The sequence below is a fragment of the Typopeltis vanoorti genome, chromosome 2, assembly GCF_054136105.1.
Source record: "Typopeltis vanoorti isolate ZY-2024b chromosome 2, IOZ_Tvanoo_1.0, whole genome shotgun sequence".
NCBI lineage: Eukaryota > Metazoa > Arthropoda > Arachnida > Uropygi > Thelyphonidae > Typopeltis > Typopeltis vanoorti.
The window spans coordinates 35529553-35555424 of record NC_143550.1 but is presented as its reverse complement, the minus strand read 5'-3'; the positions used below and the strand labels follow the sequence as shown (position 1 = coordinate 35555424).

Below are 25872 nucleotides of genomic sequence, written 5' to 3'. Positions count from 1 at the left end.
TAATGTTTGTTGCCCATGTGACCAGATAACGAAAACATCGTGAACGTATCAAAGCCACACTGTAGGTTTTAGTGTGAAGGAATGAAGAGCACTTTGCTCAAAAGCTTCCATATAAAAGTTAGCAATTGGATGGGGGGGGGAGGGAGGATAGTGGTGAGCCCATGGCCGTACCCTCTTTTTGTAGGTAAAATTTATTTTGCCACACGAAGTACCCGGAACGTGGTACATGGACAAAGATGGTCATTATGTCGGGCAGAAATTTGTTCAATAGGAGAAGAATTGTGTCGTTAATTGGGACATTTATGAGAAGGGCAGAAACGTCGAAACTGACTAATAAATCATCTTTGCCGAGTGTTTTGTTTTTAATTTTGTTTATAAAATTTTGTGTGTTCTTTATATAGGAGGGGGAATGACCTACCAACTCCTTGAGTGTTGATGCTAATTTCTTGGCTAGGTGATAATTAGGGCTATCTATTCCTTCAACTATTGGCTGAAGTGGCACGTTTTGTTTGTGTACTTTAGGAAAACACCATATATTCTGTGAGGACTGGTGTAATGGAGTATAAGTTTTTTAACCGTGTCTGATGGCCAAGAAGTAACGGATGTAAGTAATTTCTCAGTTTTTTTTCTTTATTCTGTTAGTTGGGTTATAGTTTACAAGCTGATAGGTGCTGTTATCGGAGACTAGTTGATTCATGTGATGGATGAATTAACTAGTCTCCAATAACATTATCTGGCCACCTGGGTGACAAACATTAAACACATTCCTTAGCTACCTAAACAAACAACATGAACATATACAATTTGCTATCGAAATTGAAAATCAGAACTTGCTCCCATTCCTGGATACACTGGTCACACGTCTTCCTTCAGGCAATCTATCCTTCATGGTCTACTGCAAACTGACACATACTGGCTAATACATACATGCTAAATCATACCACCACCCATCACAAAAATATGGAGTCATTATCACCTTTAAAAACAGAGCTATAACAATTTGCTCCAATCAGCAAGCTCTTAAACAAGAATTAAAAATTATTAGCAACACATTTATAAATAATGGCTATAACAAAAATACTATCAAAGTTCTTGATAAAACTTCATCAAATAAGAATTTAGATTACAGTAAAACCATAGCCATCCCATACATTCAAGGGTTAGCAGAAAAAATCAACAGAATCCTACACCATTATAATCTCAATGCCACCTTTAAACACCTACAAAATTAAAAAAACATATTCAACTCCTCTAAGGATCCTCTCCTCCCATTGGCACATCCTGGAGTTTACTGCATCCACTGCACCTGTAACTTACTTTATATTAGTGAAACTGAACATACAATACCCTATACATAAAAAAAGAACACAAAAGACACATTAAATATAATGATTTTTGGTGAAGCAGGCCCCTCAGATCATGCTCTCAACACCTTACATGAAATTGATTGGAAAAGTACCTGCTCTTTACCATACAAAAAACTGAAAGAAAATTTAAAAGAAGTCTGTGAAATTCTGATTAACCACCCTAATATCAACAATAACGGTAGCATGAAAAGTCCAAGAATCTGGATGGCACATATTCAGCCTACTTAATACTTAGTATCCAGCATATTTTAGGACTTTAAGTAACCTTCAGTTAGTATTAGAAACTATACCATACCTACTGGTTGAAATTTATATGCATAATCATGTTTTTAATATATATATATATAAACATGTTGCTCTCCAGGCCAATGTAATTTTGTAACTAATAGATAATAATAGGACTCTAGCTTTGTAGTAAAGGTTTTTTTTTTTTTTTAACAAAGGTCAGTCCAATAAGTGTTGTAAAGGTTGGTCAGTAGCTTTAGCAAACCATGTAGATTGTAGTGCAGCTTGTTTCTCTGTATATAGTGTATATGCTCCAAAAGATGACCTTGATATGAAGGTCTAAACATAGAGTGTAGATTTTGGTTTATATTAAACTAAAGTTTTACTCAAACACGTTAGTTGTCTCCATTATTTCCAAAATGTATTCTAATCACCGTGTAAGTGTAAAAGAAAAAAAAAAAAATCCTTAAAAGTTGCTTTATTCATGGATAAAATGTAATCACTGAAATTATCAGTAAGATTGATTACAATGATTTCTCAAGTTATCCGACCTTCAGTTAACTGATTCTTGGGATTAGAATGCCAACTGACTTCTACAGCACCATGTCGCTGTACCAGATAATTGAATCATAACTTATAGGATAATTGAAGAGTTGATTAGCAAATTGATTTCCTGCTGTGGTTAGATAATAGAGAGATTTTATGTATTAAGAAAAAAAATAGGTTTTTCAGGTAAGTATTTTAAAACACATTTATTACATAGCGTACCTGATATTTTAAACATACCGTTTATTGTTAAAATAAAGTGATCTCTCAAATATCTAACCTTCAAATGAATGAATCTTCTTCAACTAACAGTTGACACATTAACCAATAAATGGTTAATGTGTCAACTGACTTCTGGTAGTACAGCACTAAGTAATTATACCTTTAGTTATCCAACTAATAAATTGCTCTCCCACTATCGTTGAATAATTGAGGGATTACTGAATGAGAGATAATGCAAAGTGAAAATACATTAAAATGGATGCAGTCAGTTTTGTCTGGTGTTAATTAAGTTGAGAATTTGTGTATGAATTATGCGGTCTGGAATCGTAACGAAACAGTTGAACCTATGCAGATATGCCTTTGGAAAAACATCAAGATTTTGTTTGTACAAAATCTTGATGTTTTTTCCCTCAATTGACCCAAGTGCAGCTGCTAAGCCTGGTTGTTAACGGACTGAATCTGTACAGTTTGTTATAATACAGTTCTAATATACATATTTTTGAGAATTCTGATTTTTTTTTTAAATTGAAAACATTAGTTAAATAATGAAAGGCATCCTGTATTTTGGTTTATGATTAATATCCAACAGATACAATGTGGTCACCTGTGTTGTTGTTGCAGTACTATTCTTTGTATGTTTCTACTTTAAAAAATAATTTTATCTTCCCTTTTTAACATGATTTTGATATCTTGATTTGATAAATATTATCGTTGTATTTGAATTTAAAAAAAATTACTTCAGTTATTTCAGTTTGCTTCATTTATTATGATTTTACAATATCCTTTATTTTTTATTGTAATGTAAAACATTTGCAGTTATGATGTTCTAATCTCTTTCATTTAAGTAGCATTTTAGATTTTCTAAAATAACTAATTACTATAATTATATAGGTAATTTCACAAAACAGTTGGAAATAATGATTTTGCTTATAAATGTTCATAAATGGAAACCTGTACTAGATGTCAGTGCTTTTCGTCAAGCTAAATGTTGGATAAACTTGCTCCAAAAACTAAGCATGGTCTTGTTTTTTCTGTGCCACTTCAGACCTCCAATAAGAAACCTCCACTGAGCATCCAGCCCTCATATTGGAGGTTTATTGGAGAATTTTGGTAACATTACAGAGGACATTGCACCCTTTGATTGCAAAAAGACTAGTTAATTTTTATCACTATGAGAGAGATTTGATAATTTGATTCCTCAGCATGTTAGTTTTGTTTAACGAGCTGGGGAATCAAATTATATTTATTATAAGGCATATTTCAGTAATTGGACCACATTTTTAAAAATTTTTTTATTTTATTTTTATTAAGCTAAAAGCACAATAAAGAAATAAAACCCAACAAGTTTCCTAAGTCATTTGACTTGCATCTTTAGGGGTAAAAGGTAACTTAAAGTTTAAAACAACAAAAAAAGAGAAATTATTCAAAAAAAGTTCATACTATACAGTTGTAGCCATCTGACTGTTCATAAAATTAAAAAATCAGAATGCAGATTCAAAGCAATGTTAAGTTTAAACAATGCTTGATGATGCCACGTTCTGTTGTTCACATTTATAATGTCCGAGGTCTGACTGAGGCATAGTTTTTATCAAAGCTGACGAAACTTGGTGTAGAATTAAGCCTTGGTTTTTATTGCATTGTGTTGGAATTCTAATTAAAATTAGAATTCTAACACAATGCAATAAAAACCAAGGCTTAATTCTACACCAAGTTTGGTCTAATTTTAATTAGAATTCCAACACAATGCAATAAAAACCAAGGCTTAATTCTACACCAAGTTTTGGTCAGCTTTGATAAAAAAATATACCTCAGTCAGACCTCGTCTACACTAAGTTTGGTCAGTTTTGATAAAAAAAAATACCTCAGACATTATGAACGTGAACAACAGAACGTGGCATCATCCAGCATTGTTTAAACTTAGCACTGCTTTGAATCTGCATTCTGATTTTTTAATTTTATGAACAGTCAGATGGCTACAACTGTATAGTATGAACTTTTTTTGAATAATTTCTCTTTTTTGTTGTTTTAAACTTTAAGTTACCTTTTACCCTTAAAGATGCAAGTCAAATGACTTACGAAACTTGTTGGGTTTTATTTCTTTATTGTGCTTTTAGCTTAAAAAAAAGTGGTCCAATTACCAGAATATGAACTTCTTAACCACAGAAACCTCCACTTATATTTGTTATTTTTATAATTTATCTTATATTTTTATATCATTTAATATAATAATAATAATATAATTTAATAATAAAAATACAAATTATTAATACTTAAAAATTAATTTACCCTGTTGAGAACCCTATTAATGTCTAGATTCCCATTTACTATATGGCAGCCTGGTTGGCCAAATTGATAGTGTCACTACTGACCATCCTGCAGGCTGTGGTTCATATTCTGCTATGACACATGGATGCTCGTGAATGTGTTATATAGACAGATTTTCATTGCTCAGTTCAGATTACTAACCTGCTTATTAGCATCCAAGTGGCCTTGAATGGTCTATTTTTTTTTTCTCTGGAACAGCAATTCCAGATTATGTTCTGGTAAATGTGCTTTAGATTTTGAACCTTTTGTGCATGGGATTGATGTTAAAAAAAAAAATCATATATCTAAGTAATAAAGGCAGATTAACTTATTCATGAGAATGCTGGTACATAAGTAGAAATGTCTTTCTGCTAAGTGCCTGTTCTTCAGAGAAATCTAACTTCATGGCAATTGAGCACAAAGCTGATTGTGTGCTTGAAAGGTTCTGCATTATGAGACTTGTAACTTCTCAAAAGATAGAAAGTGAATATTATCCTGCAATGTCAAAAAAAAATTCTTATCTATAATTGTAAAACACAAACCATAACCAAACTGTTGTAGGGTTGTTGAAATAGAATTTTGGTAACATAAGTCCTTGAAGGTTACTAAGTGACTGAATCAGGAATGGCAGTATTAGAAGAGAGGTGGTATATAATGAAGTAGAGAAGATTGAAACAGTGGTGTTTCAAGAGTATATGTAGACCTCACCCATGTTTTGGGAAACGAAACATGAGTAAGGGTTCCATAGAGTTTTAAATTGCAGCTGACCATGCCTTTTGTGTTATATCTGAGTTTGAATCCTATCTGGCATGGGAAGAACCTTTATAAGTTTTTCATCTGAAAATGATTTAACTGAAAAGCTTATAGACGTGACTATCTGTTCTTGTATGAAAGTAGCATGATTTCCCCTCATGGAAACTTAGGTTTTGATGCTTTGTACAGCAAGCCAGCTGGAAAAACACATGTAGGTGACAGACAGAGCAGACTCTATATTAGAATTAACTCTTCTATCATAGCATTATTTTGCTATGAAGCTATGTTTACTTGACTGTGAGAGGCTATTTGACCTGTTAAATAGAAGGTGAGATGAGAATTACTGTAGCCAATCTCATCGTGATTCCAGAAAAATTAAAGGAGGAAAAAAAAATACAGGTAAATACTTGGTTTTCTCTAAAGACATTCGCCGTCTAACCTGTTGTAAATCAAAGTATAATTCGTATAATTTTGTGTCAGAGATGGTAAAGATCTACAGTTTAGAGACAATCCTGAAGGCCTACTGTGCTCTAAATTGAATTGCTATAATAGCTAAGTTAATATATTTCATAGTAGTTTGCCAAAACAGATTGTTTAATTTTAAATTACATGAAATGGGAAAATTATCCATCTATGGCTGTGATATCATGTCAGTTGTTCTTGTTGAGAGGCTTATACGCTGGTTATACATGATAACTAATAAGTAAGGAATTGACAGTGTACACTAGAAATATAAATTAAATAAACTTTAATATATACTTTCAGATATTTTGGCAAACGTCACGTTGCCATCTTCTTGGGAACTTATTACAAAGACAAGTGCACACAAGTACTACATAACAGCAAATGAGAACGGAAGCTAGGAAGCTAACGTTTTCCTAAAGTCCTGATGGTGCCCCCTGGCGGGCTTTATTGGTAGTTCTTGGCCTTTGGGCTGAAGTTCTTCTGATAAATGTTTCCCAAATTTGGGGCAGTCTCATGCATCCAAATTTGTTGAGGTTTGGCATGTTCCTAAGGGCTGAGGCTGATTCCATGAATAGTCTTTCATATTTGAACTTGCTGCGGTGTATTACTGTGGCTTTCTTCCATCTTATTCTGTGGCGAGTATCCAGAGTGTGGTCTGCAAGTCCAGAGTGGCTGTACTTGTAAAATCGGATGTAATCCTTGTGTTCTGAGATTCTGATATTTGCTGTCCTGCCTGTTTGGCCAAAGTAGGACAGTTTACAGCTGCAAGGGACCTGGTATACACCAGATAGGTCTAGGGGAAGTGGTTGGTCTTTAGTGGAGCGGATAAGGGATGCCAATTTTCTATGTGGTCTGTAACAGGTGGTCAAGTCATGTTTTTTTAAAATTTTGTTGATTTTTTCCGAGGTGCCTTGGATGTAGGGATGGTGATGGATTTAGAGTAATCTTTTTTGTGAAGGGGAGGGAATGGTGGGTTGTGGATAACTGGGTTAAGTATTTTTTGGATTCTTTTTTTTTGAGGAAGGGGGGGGGGTAGCCATTGGCTGAGAAAGTGTCATGGATGTGATTTTGTTCAGTGGTTAGGGCTTGATCATTTGAACAGATTATTTTTGCCCTGTTGAATAGTGTCTTAATAACTCCATGTTGTTGTGAGGGGGGGTGATGGGATTGTTGGTGAATGTATCTGCCTGTATGGGTGAGTTTTCTATAAACTGAGAAAACCAAGGTTCCATCAGGTTGGCAGGTGACTAGTGTGTCTAGGAAGGGGAGGCTATTGTTTTCCTCTTTTTCCAGGGTGAACTTGATTCTAGGGTGTTGGTTGTTTAAGTGTGTTAGGAAGGAGAGGAGTGAATCCGGGCCATGTGGCCAAATAGCGAACACAAATAGAAAACACTCTTCAAAAGTCTCCATAAAGAAGTTAGCCAAGGGTGGGGAAAGTGGTGAACCCATGGCTGTCCCCTCTATCTGTTTGTAGAATTTTTCCTGCCAAACGAAATAGCCTGAGTTCATTGTAAACTGAAACAGGGTTGAGATATCGGGAGGAAATTTAGCTTGGATTAGCTGTAAAGTTTCTTTGAGGGGGACATTCGTGAATAAGGAGGAGACGTCAAAACTGACCATTATATCATTATGTTGGAGTGTAAGGTTTTCGATACTGGCTCTGAAGTGGGCTGAGTTTTTTATGTGTGATGGTGTGTTGTCAGTATAGTGTGAGAGCGCTTTGGCTAAATGCTTGGCTAGTTTGTAAGTGGGGGAATCAATGCCATCCACTATGGGACATAATGGCACATTTTCTTTGTATTTTTTGGAGCCCATATATGCAGGGGGGGAGGGTCTAGAGTTATAGGGTTTCAGTCTGTTGGTAATCTCCACAGGCCAAGAAGTGACCTATGGAGTTTTCTAATTTGAGAGTTGGTGGGATTATATTCAATAGGGAGGTAATTGGATCGATCTAATAGTAAAGCCTTGAGCTTACCCGTGTAGTCATTAAGATTGAGTACCACAGTGGCATTCCCCTTATCTGCTTTGGTGATCACTATTTCTTTGTTTCTCTTCAATTCTTGTAGTGACTTGTATTCACTAATGGATAAGTTGGATTTTGGAGGGTTTGCTTTTGTGAGAACACAGGCTACAGGTACAGGAACAAGTACAGCCACTCTGAGCTTGCAGACCACGCTCTGGATACTCGCCACAGAATAAGATGGAAGAAAGCCACAGTAATATACCGCAGCAAGTTCAAATATGAAAGACTATTCATGGAATCAGCCTCAGCCCTTAGGAACATGCCAAACCTCAACAAATTTGGATGCATGAGACTGCCCCAAATTTGGGAAACATTTATCAGAAGAACTTCAGCCCAAAGGCCAAGAACTACCAATAAAGTCCTGATGGTGCCCCCTGGCGGGGGCACCATCAGGACTTTAGGAAAACGTTAGCTTCCTAGCTTCCGTTCTCATTTGCTGTTATGTAGTACTTGTGTGCACTTGTCTTTGTAATAAGTTCCCAAGAAGATGGCAACGTGACGTTTGCCGAAATATCGGAAAGTATATATTAAAGTTTATTTAATTTATATTTCTAGTGTACGCTGTCAATTCCTTAATTATTAGTTATCATCATGTCAGTTGGTGCAGCAGGAAGCTTGCAGCTGGGAACCTTTTGGATTTATTGTTAGTAAGAAGAATTAAAAAGGGAAAAGAATGGGTGAATGAAAGTGGTAGGAGAGGAGCTTAGGATGTGGGAAGGAGAGAAAAAGCAAAATTGTGGAGGATTTTGAAGATATGGAAAACTCGGTCAAGGTGAATATGAAGCATGTTCAGAAACGGAGTTATGATTGGTCTTAAGTTTTTATTGTTAGAACCAACACTAATAAATTAAGTTCTTATTGTTAATAAGGAGAATTAAAAAGGGAAAAGAATGATTGAATAAAAGTAGTGATGGGGGAAGGAGCTCAGGATGTGGGAAGGGAAAAAGAAAAAATTTGAAGGGATGGAAAACCAAATGAAGGTGAATATGAGGCATGTTCAGAAATTATAATATTTTTAGTATTACTTATTGTCTAAGTTGACATATCCTGTCATCTACTTTTCCAAATTGAGACATTTGTTGGTACAAGTTTTGTATCTTCTTGTCAAAGTATTGTTTTGATCCATTCCTTCATAGTCATATTATTCCATCATTGCTGTTGTTAAGCTGCTGAAAACATCTTGAAGTGGAGAAAAGATGGGAGTTGCTGGAGTGCAAGATCAGTGCTATAGGATAGGTGTCAGAAGATTTCACAGCTGAATTTTTCAAGCTTCATAGTCATATTATTCCATCATTGCTGTTGTTAAGCTGCTGAAAACATCTTGAAGTGGAGAAAAGATGGGAGTTGCTGGAGTGCAAGATCAGTGCTATAGGATAGGTGTCAGAAGATTTTAGCTGCAGTGTGGGGTTGTGTATTGTGGTGAATGAAAACTCTGGAGCTGAGGAGTTCGCATCTTTGATTTTGAATATACTGCTGCAGTTTTTTTTTAATCTCACAGTAAACACCTCAATTTTTGTTGCTCCTTGAGATATAAAGCTGATGGACCAAACACCATGTCTCTACTGAAACACGTTGCACATGATCTTTCTGTAGTTAAAAATGTTTGAATTGTTTTGATTTGTTGCTTACTATCTAGTGTCATGTGACACCAGATAGTAAGCGACTGTTTCCAGGTTTCATCTGTCACAGTGTGGTTCAAAAATTTATCACCTTCATTATGATATTGTTCCACAAAGTTCAGTGCTGCTACTGTGCATTTTGTTTTGAGATGATCATTAGTGAGCATTTCTGGCACTCATCTTGATACAGTTTATGATTCATGATTTTGTGTAGTAAAGAATGAGGAATGTGTGTAGAAAATGTGTACTTAACTTAGAAATGATGAATCTTCTGTTTTCTTGAATCTTCTCATTCACCTGATCAAGCAGATTAGCAGTGATTAATGACAGTGGCTATCATGCATATTTATCCTCCTTTCACCAAACATCCCATACTTCTCACCATTCTCTCACTGATGACATATTTTTCCACATGCTTCACTAACTTTCTGATAATATTTAGCTAGGTGAACATTTTTTGGCATTCAAAAATGTTATTGCTGACTGTATCTTGCAGCTGTCAGGATTTTAGATTTTCTTATTCATTTTATAATAAGATGGAAAACTTATAAACATAGTGAATTGACAGTATGTCTGTCACATATTTCATGACTCTTTTGACAGTGTGTAGACACATTCCCCCAATTCTCCCACTTGCACCTCCACTGCTATGCAGGATCAAACTAAGTTTCTGGATGCACTTTGTATATTTCTGGACTAGGATCAGTGTTGTATTATGAGAAGCATATGCTTAAAAAAAAAAAATGAAGTCAGAAGAAAGACAACAAATGTCAATTGGAGGGAGGAGGAGGAGATAATAATACACAAAATAGTCAAATCTAAAGTTTATTCTGTGAGGGCTAGTATTATTATTAGTAAACTTATGAATGCCTTTTATTCCAAAAGAGAGTAGATAAAATTCTTTTTTTAGTCACAGCTAATGTTTTTGAAATCTGTGAAATCACCACCAGCCTGAACTCAACTATTGGTGATTTCAAGACGTTGTGTTGGTCGGAGAGAGCAGTACAGTCACTTGGCCTACTGGGCTAGCAAATAACTTCAAGATTGATAGTTAACTGGTAGATCATTGCTCTTTTTTGTTATCACATTGTTAATGGTTTATAGTTGAACTGTTGCATAATAAAGAGTTACTTAGTGATTATACTTATACTCCTTGGGTAAGCAAAAAATGCTGTATTCAGCTTAAATCTGAAATGTATGATGAATTTAATGAGACTTTTGTGAATGATACAGGAAAATCTTTTTTGATATACAGTATTTTATAGGATATCTGTATTAAATTTCAGATAGCTCACAAAAAAAAAAAAAAAAAATTAAAGTTATGCTGTTATTTTTTGAAGTTTTATTTTAATGTCTGACGAGATACTTTTAGATGTAATTTTTATCTTTTGGCCACTGAAATCTTGATCTGGAAATTCTCGAGAGAGAGAGAGACCAAACCCAAACGAGGCTTGAAATGGCTTTTTCAAGTCATTTCAAGCCTCCAGTTGCAGGCATAATTAAGTAAACTTGCCTCATTATTAAAACATTGTAAAACAAAGATATGCTATAAATTTTTCTTGTTTCATAATGATATTATAAATAATTAACTTTCCTGCACTATGAAAAGAACTTTGTCAGCATTTCAGGCAAAGTGCTGAACTTGCTACTCTATTTCAAATATGTGCAGAAGAGAAGGTTAACGGACGTTGCTAAGTATCAACTTTTTTAGAAGTAGAACAAGAGAACATGGTAGAAGAAGAATTGTAGTGGTTTCTGCGTCTTCAATATATGAAGATTAGACAGAAATTAGGAGAAAAGTTTGAAAGGAAATCCTTTAAAAAAAGAGATGTTTGAAGTTAATTGCTGTCACTAATTTATATAGGATTTATTCAATTAAAACTGAAAGAAATTTTATATCTTTTACAGTTCATATAGAAATTGGGCCAGCAAAGTTTGAGTCATAATGTTGGTTTATTTAGGACTCAGGCTGAAGGAGCTATATAGGCTCATCCAGAGCAGGCTTTTTACAAACATCCATGTCCACAATGGGATTTAAACCCACAACCTGTTGGCTGCAGAGTGGGTATGCAATTCACTCTGCCAATCAGGCTGGATTTGATTTGAAACTGTCAATGCTGTTTTAGTTATTTCTTCAGTGAAGTATACTGAGACTTTCACATAGAAGATAAATCATTCTAAAGTGATGAAGTTTATTTTGCACTTGGTTAGACTATAATAAATTTAGTTTAATCCTTTATCCAAGTGTAAGCAAACAAAGTTTGCACCTGAAAATATCTTCAGGACTGAGGTAAGGTGGACCAAGCTCTCATCACTCCTTGTCTCAGTATCTCCCATAATGCAAAGCACATCTCCTTGCAGACATGTATACTGCTATGCATTAAGGGAAGGGCCACTACGCAGACTGATTTCGACCTTTATTGAGGTCTCGTCAGTGGGAGGCAGACCCAGAGTAGTGATACTCAGGCAGAAGCAATGGAGAGGTCATATTTACCTATACGAGTTGCCAACCAGTGTCCGCAAGGAGATGTGCTTTGCATTATGGGAGATACTGAAACAAGGAGTGATGAGAGCTTGGTCCACCTTTGCTACCAGTTGCCAAGAGATGTACCACCTTACCTCAGTTCTAGAGATATTTTCAGGTGCAAACTTTGTTTGCTTACACTTGCATAAAGGATTAATCTAAATTTATTATAGTCTAACCAAGTGCAAAATAAACTTCCAACATCTTTCTCTAAATCCAGAGTAATTTAATAATAAGGTGGTACACCAGTTGGCAACTCGTGTAGGTAAATATGACCTCTCCATTGCTTCTGCCTGAGTATCACCACTCTGGGTCTGCCTCCCACTGACGAGACCTCAATAAAGGTCAAAACCGGTCTGGGTAGTGGCCCTTCCTTTAATGCATAGCAGTATACATGTCTGCAAGGAGATGTGCTTTGTATTTTGGGAGATACTGAGACAAAGAGTGATGAGAGCTTGGTCCACCTTTGCTACGAGTTGCATCACCTTACCTCAGTCCTGAAGATATTTTCAGGTGCAAACTTTGTTTGCTTACACTTGGATAAAGGATTAAACTAAATTTATTATGAAGTGATGAAGCTTAATATGGTTTTGGTAATTCTTCAGTGAATCTTGCCGTGACTTTCATATAGAAAGCAAATTAAGTTATTGATGTGTCTTGATTGAAAACTATGTATGGCATTCAGTATTCTGTAATATAGGATGTAGTAAGAATTTATCTGACTTTTTATTATTTATTGCTGGTATATAAGCTATTGAGCAATATAAGATCAGCAATAGATCATACTTATATAGTAGGATCAGTTTGCGTTTAAATTTGTTCTCTTGTGTGAATTCAACATAGAAAGTTTTGCTGGATGTCAAGAGACTAAAATTTTTGAAAGTTTTCCACAAAGAATGAAAATTTACCATATATAATTGAAGGTAGGCAGTACAAACTGGATGCTTTTCATATAGTTTCATGTTTTTATTGGTCTTATGTTGTATATTTGCAACATGTTTGAATACTCAATCTCTTAAAAAGTTAAATGGTTAATGTGTAAATTTAAAATGAAAGGCTCCATGGTGGACCCAAGAAGTTAAAGAGGTAGTGAAGGAAAAGAAGAAAGCATATCAAAAGTTTCTGGCAAATAAGTCAGCTTGTGCTCTTAGAGAATACATGTAAGAAAGCTAAACACTGTGTAAAACTAGCTAAACAAAAGTCATGGGAAGACTTTGATAAGAACATAGACACTAAATATCAAGAAGGTGGCAAGATATTCTGGAGTTTGTTGAACAAGCTCAGAAATGGAGGAAAGAGTGTTGTAAAAGGAATTAGAGATCATAAAGGTGACATAAAAACTGGAGAAAAAGATATCCTTGAAGTATGGAGTAATTACTTTGAAAAATTGCTAAATGAAACAAACAGTGATAGCACAATGGTAAAAAACACTGACCAGGCATGCAATCAGGAACACATATCCATACCTGAAGTAGAAAAAGACATCAAAGGCTTGAAATTTGGAAAGGCAGCAGGAGTAGATGATATTTGACCAGAAATACTGAAGTATGGAGGTATAAGTCTTACAATGGCTGCATTGCATAATTCAGAAGGTCCTGGACAGAGGGACAAATTCCCGATGATTGGAGTAAAGCTCTCATAGTACCCATATATAAAAAGGAAATAAAACCGAATGTGAGAATTACAGAGGTATTTCCCTACTGAGTGTTTCTGGTAAGATTTATGCAAGTATACTTGAGAAACGGTTGAGAAGAATTGTGGAAGAAAAGCTTGGTGAAGAACAAGCTGGATTCAGGCCAAACAGAGGCTGTCAGGATCATATCTTCACTTTACGACAAATAGTCGAGAAAGCATGGGAATATAACAAAGATCTGTATTTAAGTTTTGTCGATTTTGAAAAGGCATATGATAAGGTGCCAAGAGAGAAGCTATTCAATACACTACACTTGTAAGGTGTCAGTGGATCATTATATAAAGCAATACTTAGTCTGTATTTGAGTTGTAAGTCAGCAGTTAGAATTGAAGGAAGTACAGGAAGATGGTTTAACGTTAAATCTGGTGTGAGACAAGGATGTACATTATCCCCTCTGTTATTCATTATCTATATGGATCACATTATGAAGGAAGTGGTATTAAATATGACATCAAAATTGGAGATGTTAAAGTCATCTCTTTGCTTTATGGGGACGATGTTATACTTCTAAATAAATTCGCTACACGTCTGCAAGATTCCCTGACTAAATTGAATAACTGTTGTAATAGATATGGTATGAAGGTCAGCAATAAAAAGACAGACAATGAAAATTGTTAACTGTGTTGTGAATGGAAAACCTATGGAACAAGTAAAACATTTCAGCTACTTAGGCACGATTTTTAGTGAAGATGGTAAATTAAATATGGAAATAGACAACAAAATCAACAAAGCTGGTATGGTAGGAAGTCAATTGAATAAATTTATATGGAATAAGGGAAAAATTAGTTGGAACACTAAATTAGCTGTATTCAACACAGTGTTCAAACCAGTTTTAACTTATGGATATGAGAGCTGGGTCAGAAATTAAACACTTAACCAAAGACTAGAGATTGCAGATATGAGAGTCCTGAGAAAGATGAGGGGCACGAACAGATGGCATCAATGGTAGTATCATATTAAAACTTAGGATATTAGGAAAGAACTAGACATTGTCAGCATTCAGGAATGCGTTAGCAGAGCTAATCTCAGGTGGTATGGTCACTTAAACAGAATGGGAGATGAAAGGTTAGCAAAACAAGTGTTCTCTGCCAGGCTGGCAGGAAAACAACCCAGAGGAAGACCAAGATGTAGGTGGATTGATACAATAAAAAGTGCCTTAGAAGATAGAAATATAAGATCTGATAATGTTGGAGTCTTGACAAGTAACAGACTGATTTGGAGGAAAATTGTAGATGGTTATATATATATGTATCGAGGAACATTGACTCGGTTGTTTTAATACATTTGTATAAAGAGAATTGAATGACTGAAACCGAGAATAATTATAAGGTTTTAATGGTATAACACACTACTAGTTTCGGCTTTTGACAGCCTTCTTCAGGTGTCTTTTAAAAATGGGAAACAGCAATAAAAACACTTAAGTTTAAAAAAAACTGAGAAACACATGAAAAATTGTAGTAAATAATTAACATGAAAAAACATAGTTATATTTAGTTGTTCTTTCAATCGTGGTATTGTTTGGTGAGTGCGTGCTTGCAGTCTCTCGTGAACGCCAGTACTGAAAAACAGCCGAATTGCTATCTGGGAGGTTGTAGCTCAAATTGTTATTTAAATGTTCATGATTAAGAATGATTTCTCTGGACGCCACAATTTTTCTTTCAAACTCATCATGGCAATGAAAGATGTTTTTGGATCTATCCCTGCAGACTAAATGACCCTGGTGTTCATCATCAGGATTGTTTGAGAAAAGAACATGACTAGACAAGCACTGGCGTGTGTTCTTTTGTAAGAGATGTCTCTCCTATGCTCCTCTATATGTAATTCAATAGATTTATTTGTTTGACCAAAATAAAGGATATTACAGTCACATTATAGGTTATATATATATATATATATATATATAACCATCATCATCAAATTCCTGCCATGTATCATTTATCATATCCTGTACACCCTCAAGGGGTGTACAGGATATGATAGTACTATATGAACAATTTACATCATTACTAATTTCCTATCATATCCTGTACACTCCTTGAGGATACATGGCAGGAATTTGATGATGGTTATATATATATATATATATATATATATATATCTCCTGGGGTAAAAATCTGTCTGTAAGTTTGATTTGTAGTTTAGACTTTAAGTTAAGACAAACCATTCAGAATTGAGGGAGTAATTTATAAGTGATGCAAATTGCAGAACTATGTGAACAAAAAAAACTAAAATAACCCCTCCCTCAACAAATGTGAATTTTTAAAATGCTGATTTTTACATGGTCTTTAGTCAGTAAAAACAGTTATTTAAATAGTCAAAATATATCAACAACAGTTTAATTGTTCACCCAATTTAAATAAAAATGTAAACATGTTTATGACATTTCAGAGGTTGCTGGCAGCTGACAGTGAAACCAGTAAAGGCATATTACAAGAAATCTCCTTTCTTGTATCCTTTGTTATTTTGAATAAATGATTTCTGATTCAGTATATTGTATGTAGTTTATTTCAAAATGTATTATTCAGTTTATTTAAAGAAACACTTTGTATAGCCAGAGAGTTGCTACTATATGACACTTGCTCAGTATCATATTTGCATTTCTGAAAAAATAGAACTTTAGACATAAATGAATTAAATTAGAAAATTCTTCATAATAACATCTAAAAATTTAGTCTAGATACTTAATACTGTTTTAGAAATATGTTCAATAAGAAGAAAAAAAAAAATTCACAGACGTTTATATATAATCAAGTGCAACATTAAATACTTCAACTCTTTGTTTTATTTATGCATGTTGTTATGCAAGCAGTAACACTAGTTAAATTAAAACATTCTAATTTATTTTGAAATGCAGAATCAAAGTTTAAAATCCATACAGTCCATGTGAAGATTTTCTTGACAGATACTTATGCTTTCATCAATTTTTGGTATCTTATAAATTAGTCTGCAATAATAATAATTATTTTTTTTTATGTTGGACCCATGGGAGGGGTTGGTTGGTTGGTCGGTCAACCAATATGGACTATTGTGCACAGATTTGGTCATCTTTGTTTCAAAAGGATAAGGAGATATTGAAAAGGGTCCAGAGTGATTGACTAAGGTAGTTTCTGGTCTTTGGAATGTTAAGAATGTCAGTACTGTGGATAGGAAGAGATTTAAGAAAGGAGGAACCTGTTCACATTAGATTTGAAGCCTATGCCTAATACTAAAATGTTAAATTATTGTCGCATTGTTTTTGTCTTCTCTATATGCCTTCAGTGGATAGTTATTTCTTGTTTTTTTCTCCTTGCCTGTCAACCAATTTTTGCAATCACAAACCCTCAATCTCTCCTTTAGTAAGCATTCCACAGACAATTTACCATCTTGATCACTTGCCTCTGAATCCTCTCCACTATTTTCTCATCCTCAAGAAACCCAGGTGGTATATTTTATTGACCTGACCTGAGCACAGTAATCCAGTATATTTCATGGTAGATGATTTCCTCTCTTTTCTCAGTTTTACCTCGTATGCCATAGTACTCTAGGGTTCTTCTTGAGGATCCTGACCTTCTCACACTAATCTCAAATCACATTCACAGTTTTGCTGATGTTATACTCCATTTGTCCTTGAATTTATGAATGTTGTAATGCTGAAATGATCAGCATCCTCTATAAATGTCTAAAACACTGTTGTTGTCATTCCCATGGGAACCTGAACACTATCAAAACACAGTTGTGGTTTGATAGTATTGAGATTCTTATTTTTTGTAAGAAAGAGCATATTTTACTTCCTTTCTCTTTGATAATATGCACATCTCCAGTTAGGAGCCATTTTCTCATAGAAATTCTGCTTATGTTCACATGCTATATTATTTCTTTTGAGAAACATTAACTGTCAAATATCTGAATGAACACAAATTTCCAAGGACATAATCCCCCCCCCCCCCCTCCTGCAGTTGAAACCAGTGAAATCATTATTATTATTATTAAACAAGACCTCATGGAGTCAAAGACTCATCTAGGAGGTCCTTTTATCTCACACACATCTCATCATACCATGTCTTAAACACATTCAAACTCCTTGCAGACACCACACTCTCAGGCAAGGCATTCCAATCACTCACAACTCTGCACGAAAAAAACCTGCCTCTCACTCCCCTACTCACACCCTCTTTATACAGTTTCCAGGGATGACCTCTGGTTCTCCCCTGATCTCCCACTACTCTCTGTAGAACTTCTCCACCATTGATCCTATAACAACCCCTTACCAACTTGTAGGTCTCTATCATATCTCCCTTCTTCCTTCTCTCCACTAGACTCTGCAAATTACATCTTTTCAATCTTTCCTCATACTCGACATTCCAGACGTCGGAAACTACCTTAGTCAGTCACCTTTGGAATTTCCAACATCTCTTCATCCTTCTGAAAACCAGGTGACCAAATCTGGGAACAATAGTCCATGTGTGGCCTAATCAAAGCCTTATACAATGGAACAAGAATCTCCCTACTTCTACACGTCAGTGTCCTCCGTATCATTCCCAGAAGTCTTTGTGTTGTCTTCACAATTTTTGGCAATGTGTTCCCTAAATTTTAGATCCTTATCCACTATCACCCCCAGATCTCTTATTTCCTCTACTTCCAACAATATATTCTCACCAAGCATAAATTCTGCATCCCATCTTTGTTTTCCAAATTTTAAAACCTTACATTTTGCAACATTGAACTCACATCCCCATTTGCTTGCCCAATCACTCAATTTATTCAAGTCTTCTCGCAAGGCCACAACATCTTCACTACTCTTTATGGTTCGTCCCAACTTTGCATCATCTGCAAACAACTGAATATCTCCATCCAAATCTTCGCCAATATCATTAATATACAAGTTAAATAGTAATGGCCCTAAAACAGACCCCTGAGGCACTCCACTAGTGACTTTCCTTTTCCTGGATATTGCACCCCCATACACAACTTGTTGATACCTATCAGATAGCCAGTCTCCAATCCAATGCACTAACCTAATATCCAACCCCATCTGCTCTAGTTTGACTGTCAACTTATCATGAGGTACTCTATCAAAAGCTTTTGCGAAATCCAAATATATTACTGTGTATCCTTCTCCTCTGTCCAAGGAAGCAGTCACTTTATTGTAATAAGTAAGTAGACTACTAAAACATGACCTCCCTTTAGCAAATCCATGCTGTTCATCAAAGATTATACCATTGTTGTCAACCCAACTCTGGATCCTAGTTCTCACAAGCTTCTCCAACAACTTAACCACAACACCTGACACACAGATAGGCCTATAGTTTGATGCTTGAGTTCGATCACCTCCTTTATGAAGTGGCACAATCTTGCCCTCCTTCCACTCTTTAGGGGCTTGACCAAGTGCAAGACTCGTATTAAAAAAATATGTCAACGCAGGTGTCAACTCTCTGGCACATTCCTTCAGAATATGCGGTGATATATTATCAAGTCCCACAGCCTTATTTACATCTAGTTTACTCAACTCCACAAACACCTCTTGCTCACTTACAGTCAGTCTCTCCTCCCCATCATCAACTGCTCTTAATCTCTCCATGAAGCCACATTCACAAGATTAAAAGATCTTTATGAACTGCTCATTAAGTATCTCCACCACACATTCTGCAACAGCTGTCTTTATACCATTTCCTCCAATCAATGTCATCCTTCCATAATCATTCTTTCTTTTGCTGGCTACATATCGAAAGAACTCCCTAGGTTTCTTTTTGGCTTCATTAGCTAACTGCTGTTCATACCTCTCTTTAGCTACTCTCACCAACCAAGTCCCCCTCCTTGCCTGGTCTTTGTAGACCTCATGAAATTGGTTACTTCCACTTCTCTTATGCTGCCTCCACAATGCCCTTTTTCTCTGCATTGCATGCTTAATCTCTTTATTCATCCATCTCACACCTACCTTATTTAACCTTCTCACCCATGGTATACATTTAGACATTGCATCTGCTAAATATTTTTTGAAAATCCCCCAAGCTGCATTGATCTCTTTTCCAGCTAACTCCTCATTCCATGCTACACCTGCAAGCTGTCTTCTGAGCTCTTCATAATCACCCCCCCCCCCCTTGTAGTTCCACATATACCCCTTTTTTCACAGGGGGGTCCTTGCACTGCTGGCAACCACCCAGGTAATCACCTCATGGTCACTTTCACCAATTGGTGGATGATTTGATACCTCATTGATAATTACATCCTCCGATGAGATGACCAAATCCAAGACCCTTAATCCTCGTGTGCCCTCTGTTACATACTGTCTGAGGTAGTTATCCCTCAAAAACTCAAGAAACTCATTTTCTTTACTTCCAGTTGCTATCTCTTCATTCCAGTCTATATTGCCATAATTAAAATCACCCATAATGATCACCCTTTTCTTATTTGCTTGGCTTATTTGACTATACATTTCACTATCACCACCATCCACATTACCAGGTCTATAACAACATCCCACCAAGTATTTGATTCTATTCACCTCTATCTCACACCATACTGCCTCAAAACCACTGGCCCCATTTCCCTCTTGCATCTCTACCTTGTATGGACATAACTCTTTCTCTATCATCAATAGCACTCCCCCTCCCTTTTTACCCCTTCTATCCTCACGAAACACATCATACCTTTCCATCTCTATTCCTGTCAGGATGTCATCCTCATCTAACCATGTTTCACTTATTCCGACAATCTCTGGGTGCACAGACGTAATTAGTGCAACCATTTCATCCGCCTTGTTTCTTATACTTCTAGCATTGGTATACAAACACAGCAACTCATTTCTGGATCTACAGCTAGTTCCACTGATACCACTCACTCGATGTGATCTCTCTCCCTGCTGGACTAGGCCATTTCCCTTTCTGCTTCTTCATTTTAGAACCCTTTGCAATTCCATCTGTTTCCTCTTGATCCCTGATCATCCCATTACTTTCCTGCCTACACATGCTCTCACCTCCTCTTGGAGCATCCACCTTTCTCATGCTGTGTACCCCTGTCCACCCTGAGCCTCCCCATTTCCCTGCTCCTCTTGCACACCCATTCTCTCATTTTCTATACTCATACCACTCACTTCCCCATTCATTTCCACTTCTTCAATCTCTCCTGTCTTACTCTCCTGCTCTTCCACATCACTCCCCTCTTGATCTGATTCATTCTCTCTATTCACTTCTCTACTTTCCAGCATCAGTCTCTCCAAGCGACTCACACCATAACCACTCAAATGCAGTCCATCGCTCCCATATAGCTCACTTCGTCCCTCAAACTCATTCCACACATTAACAAACTGTACTCCCATCTCCTCACACATTTCAGCCAGAATATCATTCATAATCCTTGCTCTCCACCTCATTTCACCACAATCATACCTAGGCAACACACTGACTACCCTTCCTGTCACACTATTCTCTTTTATCTTTCCAAGCAGTCTCCTGACATTCATTTTGACATGCTCTTTGTTCTCTCTCAAATCATTTGTACCAATTAATACAATTAACTCTTTTGCTCGTTCCTGTCTCATATTCAACGCCTCAATCACTCTACTCATTTTACCGCCTGGAAAACATACCTTGTGCATTTTATCCTCTAGCACACCTTTAATAATGGAGTCGCCATACAATGCCACTCGCTCATCTTTCGTTAACTCTTTCATGCCATCATGATTTATTTTAATAGTTTTGACCTGAATTCTCTTAATTTCATTCCGCATCCATTTCATTTCTTGCTTCATCCAATCCAATTCACCTTCCGAACCTCGCGACACATTCTCTCTATCATTAAATCTTTCTAACTTTCTAACTCTCAACCCCCTCTTCTCACTTTCCCTCTCATTCATTCTTCTTTGTTTCCGTACTTTCGGTCTAACATACGTCCAACTTTCACTATCATTCTTCTCACTTTTACTGTCATTCATCTTTCTTTGGTTCAGTACTTTCGTTCCAACATGCGTCCAACTTTCGCCATCATTCATTCTTTCGATTTTTTTTACTTGCGATTTCTGCATCACGCCATTTCTACTTTCATTCGTTCTTTCAATTTCGTTTCTTTCCGCCTCACTTTCGTCCCTTTTAACATCCGTTACGGTTGTCAAATCGCTCTTTTTCTTTTTTCCTGATTTTTTAACATTTTTTCGCCTGTCTTTCTCACCATCCATCTCTTTCAAACGTGCACCCGCGACACAATCAGTACTAGCACTTTCTGTCATCAATTTCATATTCGCATTCATCAATTCCTTGTTCAGGTCACACTTCACACACACACCCTTCTTCCATCCGCACTAAACATCCACAAATCATTTATGTAATCGAAGGAATACATATAGCAGACCTCAACTTAACGAAACGACTGAAATCTAAATTAAAATCATGGAATGACAATGCCGCCGCCATTTTTTTTTTTTTCTCTGCAGGTTACTAGGTCTAATAATAATGATTTCGTATTTAGTTTAGGCAAGAAAAAAAAAACCTCACACTAATAATATCGGTAGCGTACAACTTTTACAGCCGCTCTTACTTAAACAATTACACATATATACTTAATTATTCCTAGTAAAACTTATCTAAATCAGGATCTCTTCAAATCGCATCCGTAGCGCTTGGCCCACTCAATTTGAAATCATCAATTTCAAATTTCACTGGTTTCAAATTTTAATAAGTTTCTACTTGGGAGTAAGGTAAGGTAAGGGACCCACATGATGTCAGTGACATAGAATACATATTAAATAGAATATCACTGTGTATTTTTTCAAACCCTATTTTCGATAATTTTTTGCATATAGTTATGTATTAGTTGGATTTATTTTTTTCTCCCATTTACTCAGAGAGAAAGAACAGATCTTCAGTTTTTCATATCACTTTATTCCAGATAGCTAGATTCATCATGCTGGTAGCATCATAGTTAAAAGATATGCAAGAAAAACATTTTGTAGTCATGCATAAAGAGGTTGTATTTATGAGCACAATCAGGTGTGCATTTTGGGATTTTAGAACATTCGATTTTTATTATAAAAGTGAACTTCTAGTGATGCATTATAATTTTATGGTAATTGGCAAGTTGTTTATGACTTTAGGATTGTCTTTGACTTTTGGGATACAGTAATTTGTAGAACAAATCATGAGGACACATTGCTAGAATCATGAAACGAGGTCAATAGATTATGGCAATGATACAGAGGATGCTAATGTGTCAGGATGTTATGGTTCCACTATATAAGGCTTTGATTATCCACATGGACTGTTGTGCACAGATTTGGCCACCTGAGTTTCAAAAGGATAAGGAGATATTGGAAAGGGTCCAGAGGTGATTGATTAAGGTGGTTTCTGGTTTTGGAATGTTAAGTATGGAGACAAATTGAGTAAATGTAAATTGCAGAGATAGGAGGAGGGAGGGATATGCTTGAGACATATATTTATTAAGGGATCGTTTCCAGATTTAACATGAATGATGTTTTACATAGAATGGGAAAGTGCAATGGGAAAATGAGAGATCATTTGTGGAAATTGTATATGAGCAATGGGGAGGAGCAGACTTTTTACATGGAGAATGGTGGGTGATTGGAATGCATTGCCTGAGTGTTGTGAATGCAGAGACAGTGAATATATTTAAGACATGGCATGGTATGCTAAACTGCACAGTCGGACATCCCACAATTGAGTCACTTGACTCCATGAAGGTCTGATAATATTATCATGTAACAATCTGTTACATGATAATAATAATGTAACAGATTGTTGCCTTGTGTGTGTGTGTGTGTGTGTGTGTGTGTGTGTGTGTGTGTGTGTGTGTGTGTGTGTGTGTGTGTGTGTGTGTGTGTATCACAGAGAGAGAGATGAAAGTGAGGAGAATAAGAAGTTGGTTTGATAAGTTTGAAGCTGAATTGCGTATGAATGTTGATAAGCCGCTGGTCACATTTCTTACGTGTCTGTGTATTTACACACACGCGCGCGCGCAACCAAGAGTTAAGTGAATAAATAGAGTAGGAGTGTGAGATGGATGAATGGTGAAATCAAGCAAGCAGCGTTACAAAAGAAGTTATGGAGGAAGTGCAAGATATTTTGTAGTGAAGAGATGCATGAAGAATATAAAGTGCAAGCCAGAAAAGTGACATGCATGGTTGAAAAAGAAAATGTAGAATATGAGAGGAGATTGGCCAGTCAGATCAAAGCTAATTCAAGGGAATTTTTCTGCTATGTGACAAGCAACAGGAAAAATAATTATGGCAGGATGATGTTGGTGGATTACTGGTAGCACAGTAACCATAGCAAATGATACAGGGCAATATTTAACAGTGTAATCAATCATTAGTGTATATCAGCATTTCCCAAACTTTTCTTACGATGGAACTTATTTGTATATTTGTCAATCCTGATATTTTAACGGAACACCTTGGTTAGAGTTGAGTATCATCGGTCTCGTATTCAATGTAAAGCTAAGCGCACACTATCGCCGAAGCAGGCTGTATCGCATCACAAAAATATGACAGCACACACACTACAGGTGTGCCGGGCCTGAGTGCATCGCATTGACCTTGCTTGTGACAGCACATTTCCTGGAATAGATACCTTCGTATTTCACTTGCGCTCGGTGTCGACAACTGCGGACAGCTAAGTCAAGGTCAACACGCACTGGCCTTAATAGCATAATCCAAATGCAAAGTGAGGAGTCCTGATTTTTAAACATGTTTGAACTTGTTGCAGCATTTAAAACCATATCAAGATCATATTAATTTTGATAATTTTTCACATAAGACTTATTAACTTTCTGCAGAACGGCAATGTTGTGCAGAACACAGTTTGGGAAACCCTGGTGTATATCATAGTGGTGTGAATGATGTTGTGAAACATGTAGAAGGGAGGCAAGAATTAGGAGGATTAAAGGTGAAAGAATATGTATCGAGTGTTGCTTGGGTTAGATGTTAATAAGACTGTGGGAATGGATGATGTATCACCACGTATTTTTAAAGAATGCAAAAAGAGTTAGCTATGCCCTTGACCTGGTTATTTAATGAAAGTCTTGCAGTGGGGAAGGTTTCTAAGGAGCAGAAAGAAGGCGAAATAATATCTCTCCACAAACATGGTTCAAGAACAGAAGTTTTCAATTATAGACTGGTCTGTATATCTGCAGTTGTGATCAAAGTGTTGGAAAAATTGGTTAGAAATAGAATAGAGGATTGAGTTGATTAACATAAGATTCTCTATGATGGTCAGTATAGATTTGTGAAGGTAGGCCTTGTTTTAGCGATTTGCTTGCATTTTATGATAGAGTAACAAGTGTGTTAGATAAGGGAGAATCATATAAAGTGATATTCTTGGACTTTGCAAAAGCATTTGATAGATTACCATGATAAGTTGGTGTACAAGCTGCAGAGAATGAGAATAAATAGTATATTGGTTGGATGGATTGGAGATTGCTCTCTGAATGATACCAGTAAGTTGTGTATGATGGAGTAGTGTCTCAGTAAAGGAAGGCTCAGGATTCTGTTCTTGGGTCCCTACTTTAAAACTTGTTAAATTTTTAATGTTAATGCTATTTCATATGAATTGACTGGGAATCTTCAAATGTTTGCTGATGATGCAAAATTAGGTAGAATTATGATGAGTAGTGCTGATGTTAATTCTCTACAGGAAGATTTGATAGAATTTTAGCTTGGACAAATGAGTGGGGTTGCAGTTTTAATGTTAATAAATGCAAGGTGTTAGACTTTGGGATACAGAGACATAAGGCTACATACCGTATTGGTGGAGCTGTACTTCAGGAAGTGAATGAGATTCGAATCTTGGAGTGGTGGACAGCAGACTGATGTTCCAAGGACACATCGCACATTTTGCAAAAGACTGCACATGCATAACTGCTGTCATAAAAAGTACATTGACACGTAGGAATAATTAGGTGGTGGTACCTCTATATAAGGCATTGGTCAAACCACATGTGGACTATTGCAGGGGTCAGGAACCGGCAGCTCTTGGCTGAACAAAGTGCGGCTCTTTTATATTGAATTAAAAGATACATAATTAATACAAAGAACTAAATATTGTTTTTTGATACGGCCTGTTCGTGGCGCTAGATACTATGCATGTGACATTGTTACGCATGAAATTTTATGACACGAACAACTGACAACTACGTTACATTTGAAA

The 25872-nt window shown here is 36.1% G+C and overlaps 1 protein-coding gene across 4 annotated transcripts in view; it reads left to right on the top strand.

Annotated features, from left to right (window-relative positions):
- The window catches only part of aux (cyclin-G-associated kinase), a 482129-nt gene that overhangs the window by 37630 nt on the left and 418627 nt on the right, over positions 1-25872 (top strand). For all 4 annotated transcript variants that reach the window (XM_090404291.1, XM_090404283.1, XM_090404277.1 and 1 more), the window contains exon 3: positions 16130-16189. In XM_090404291.1, coding sequence (XP_090260417.1) covers positions 16130-16189 — 60 coding nt within the window. The remainder of the gene's footprint in view (positions 1-16129; positions 16190-25872) is intronic.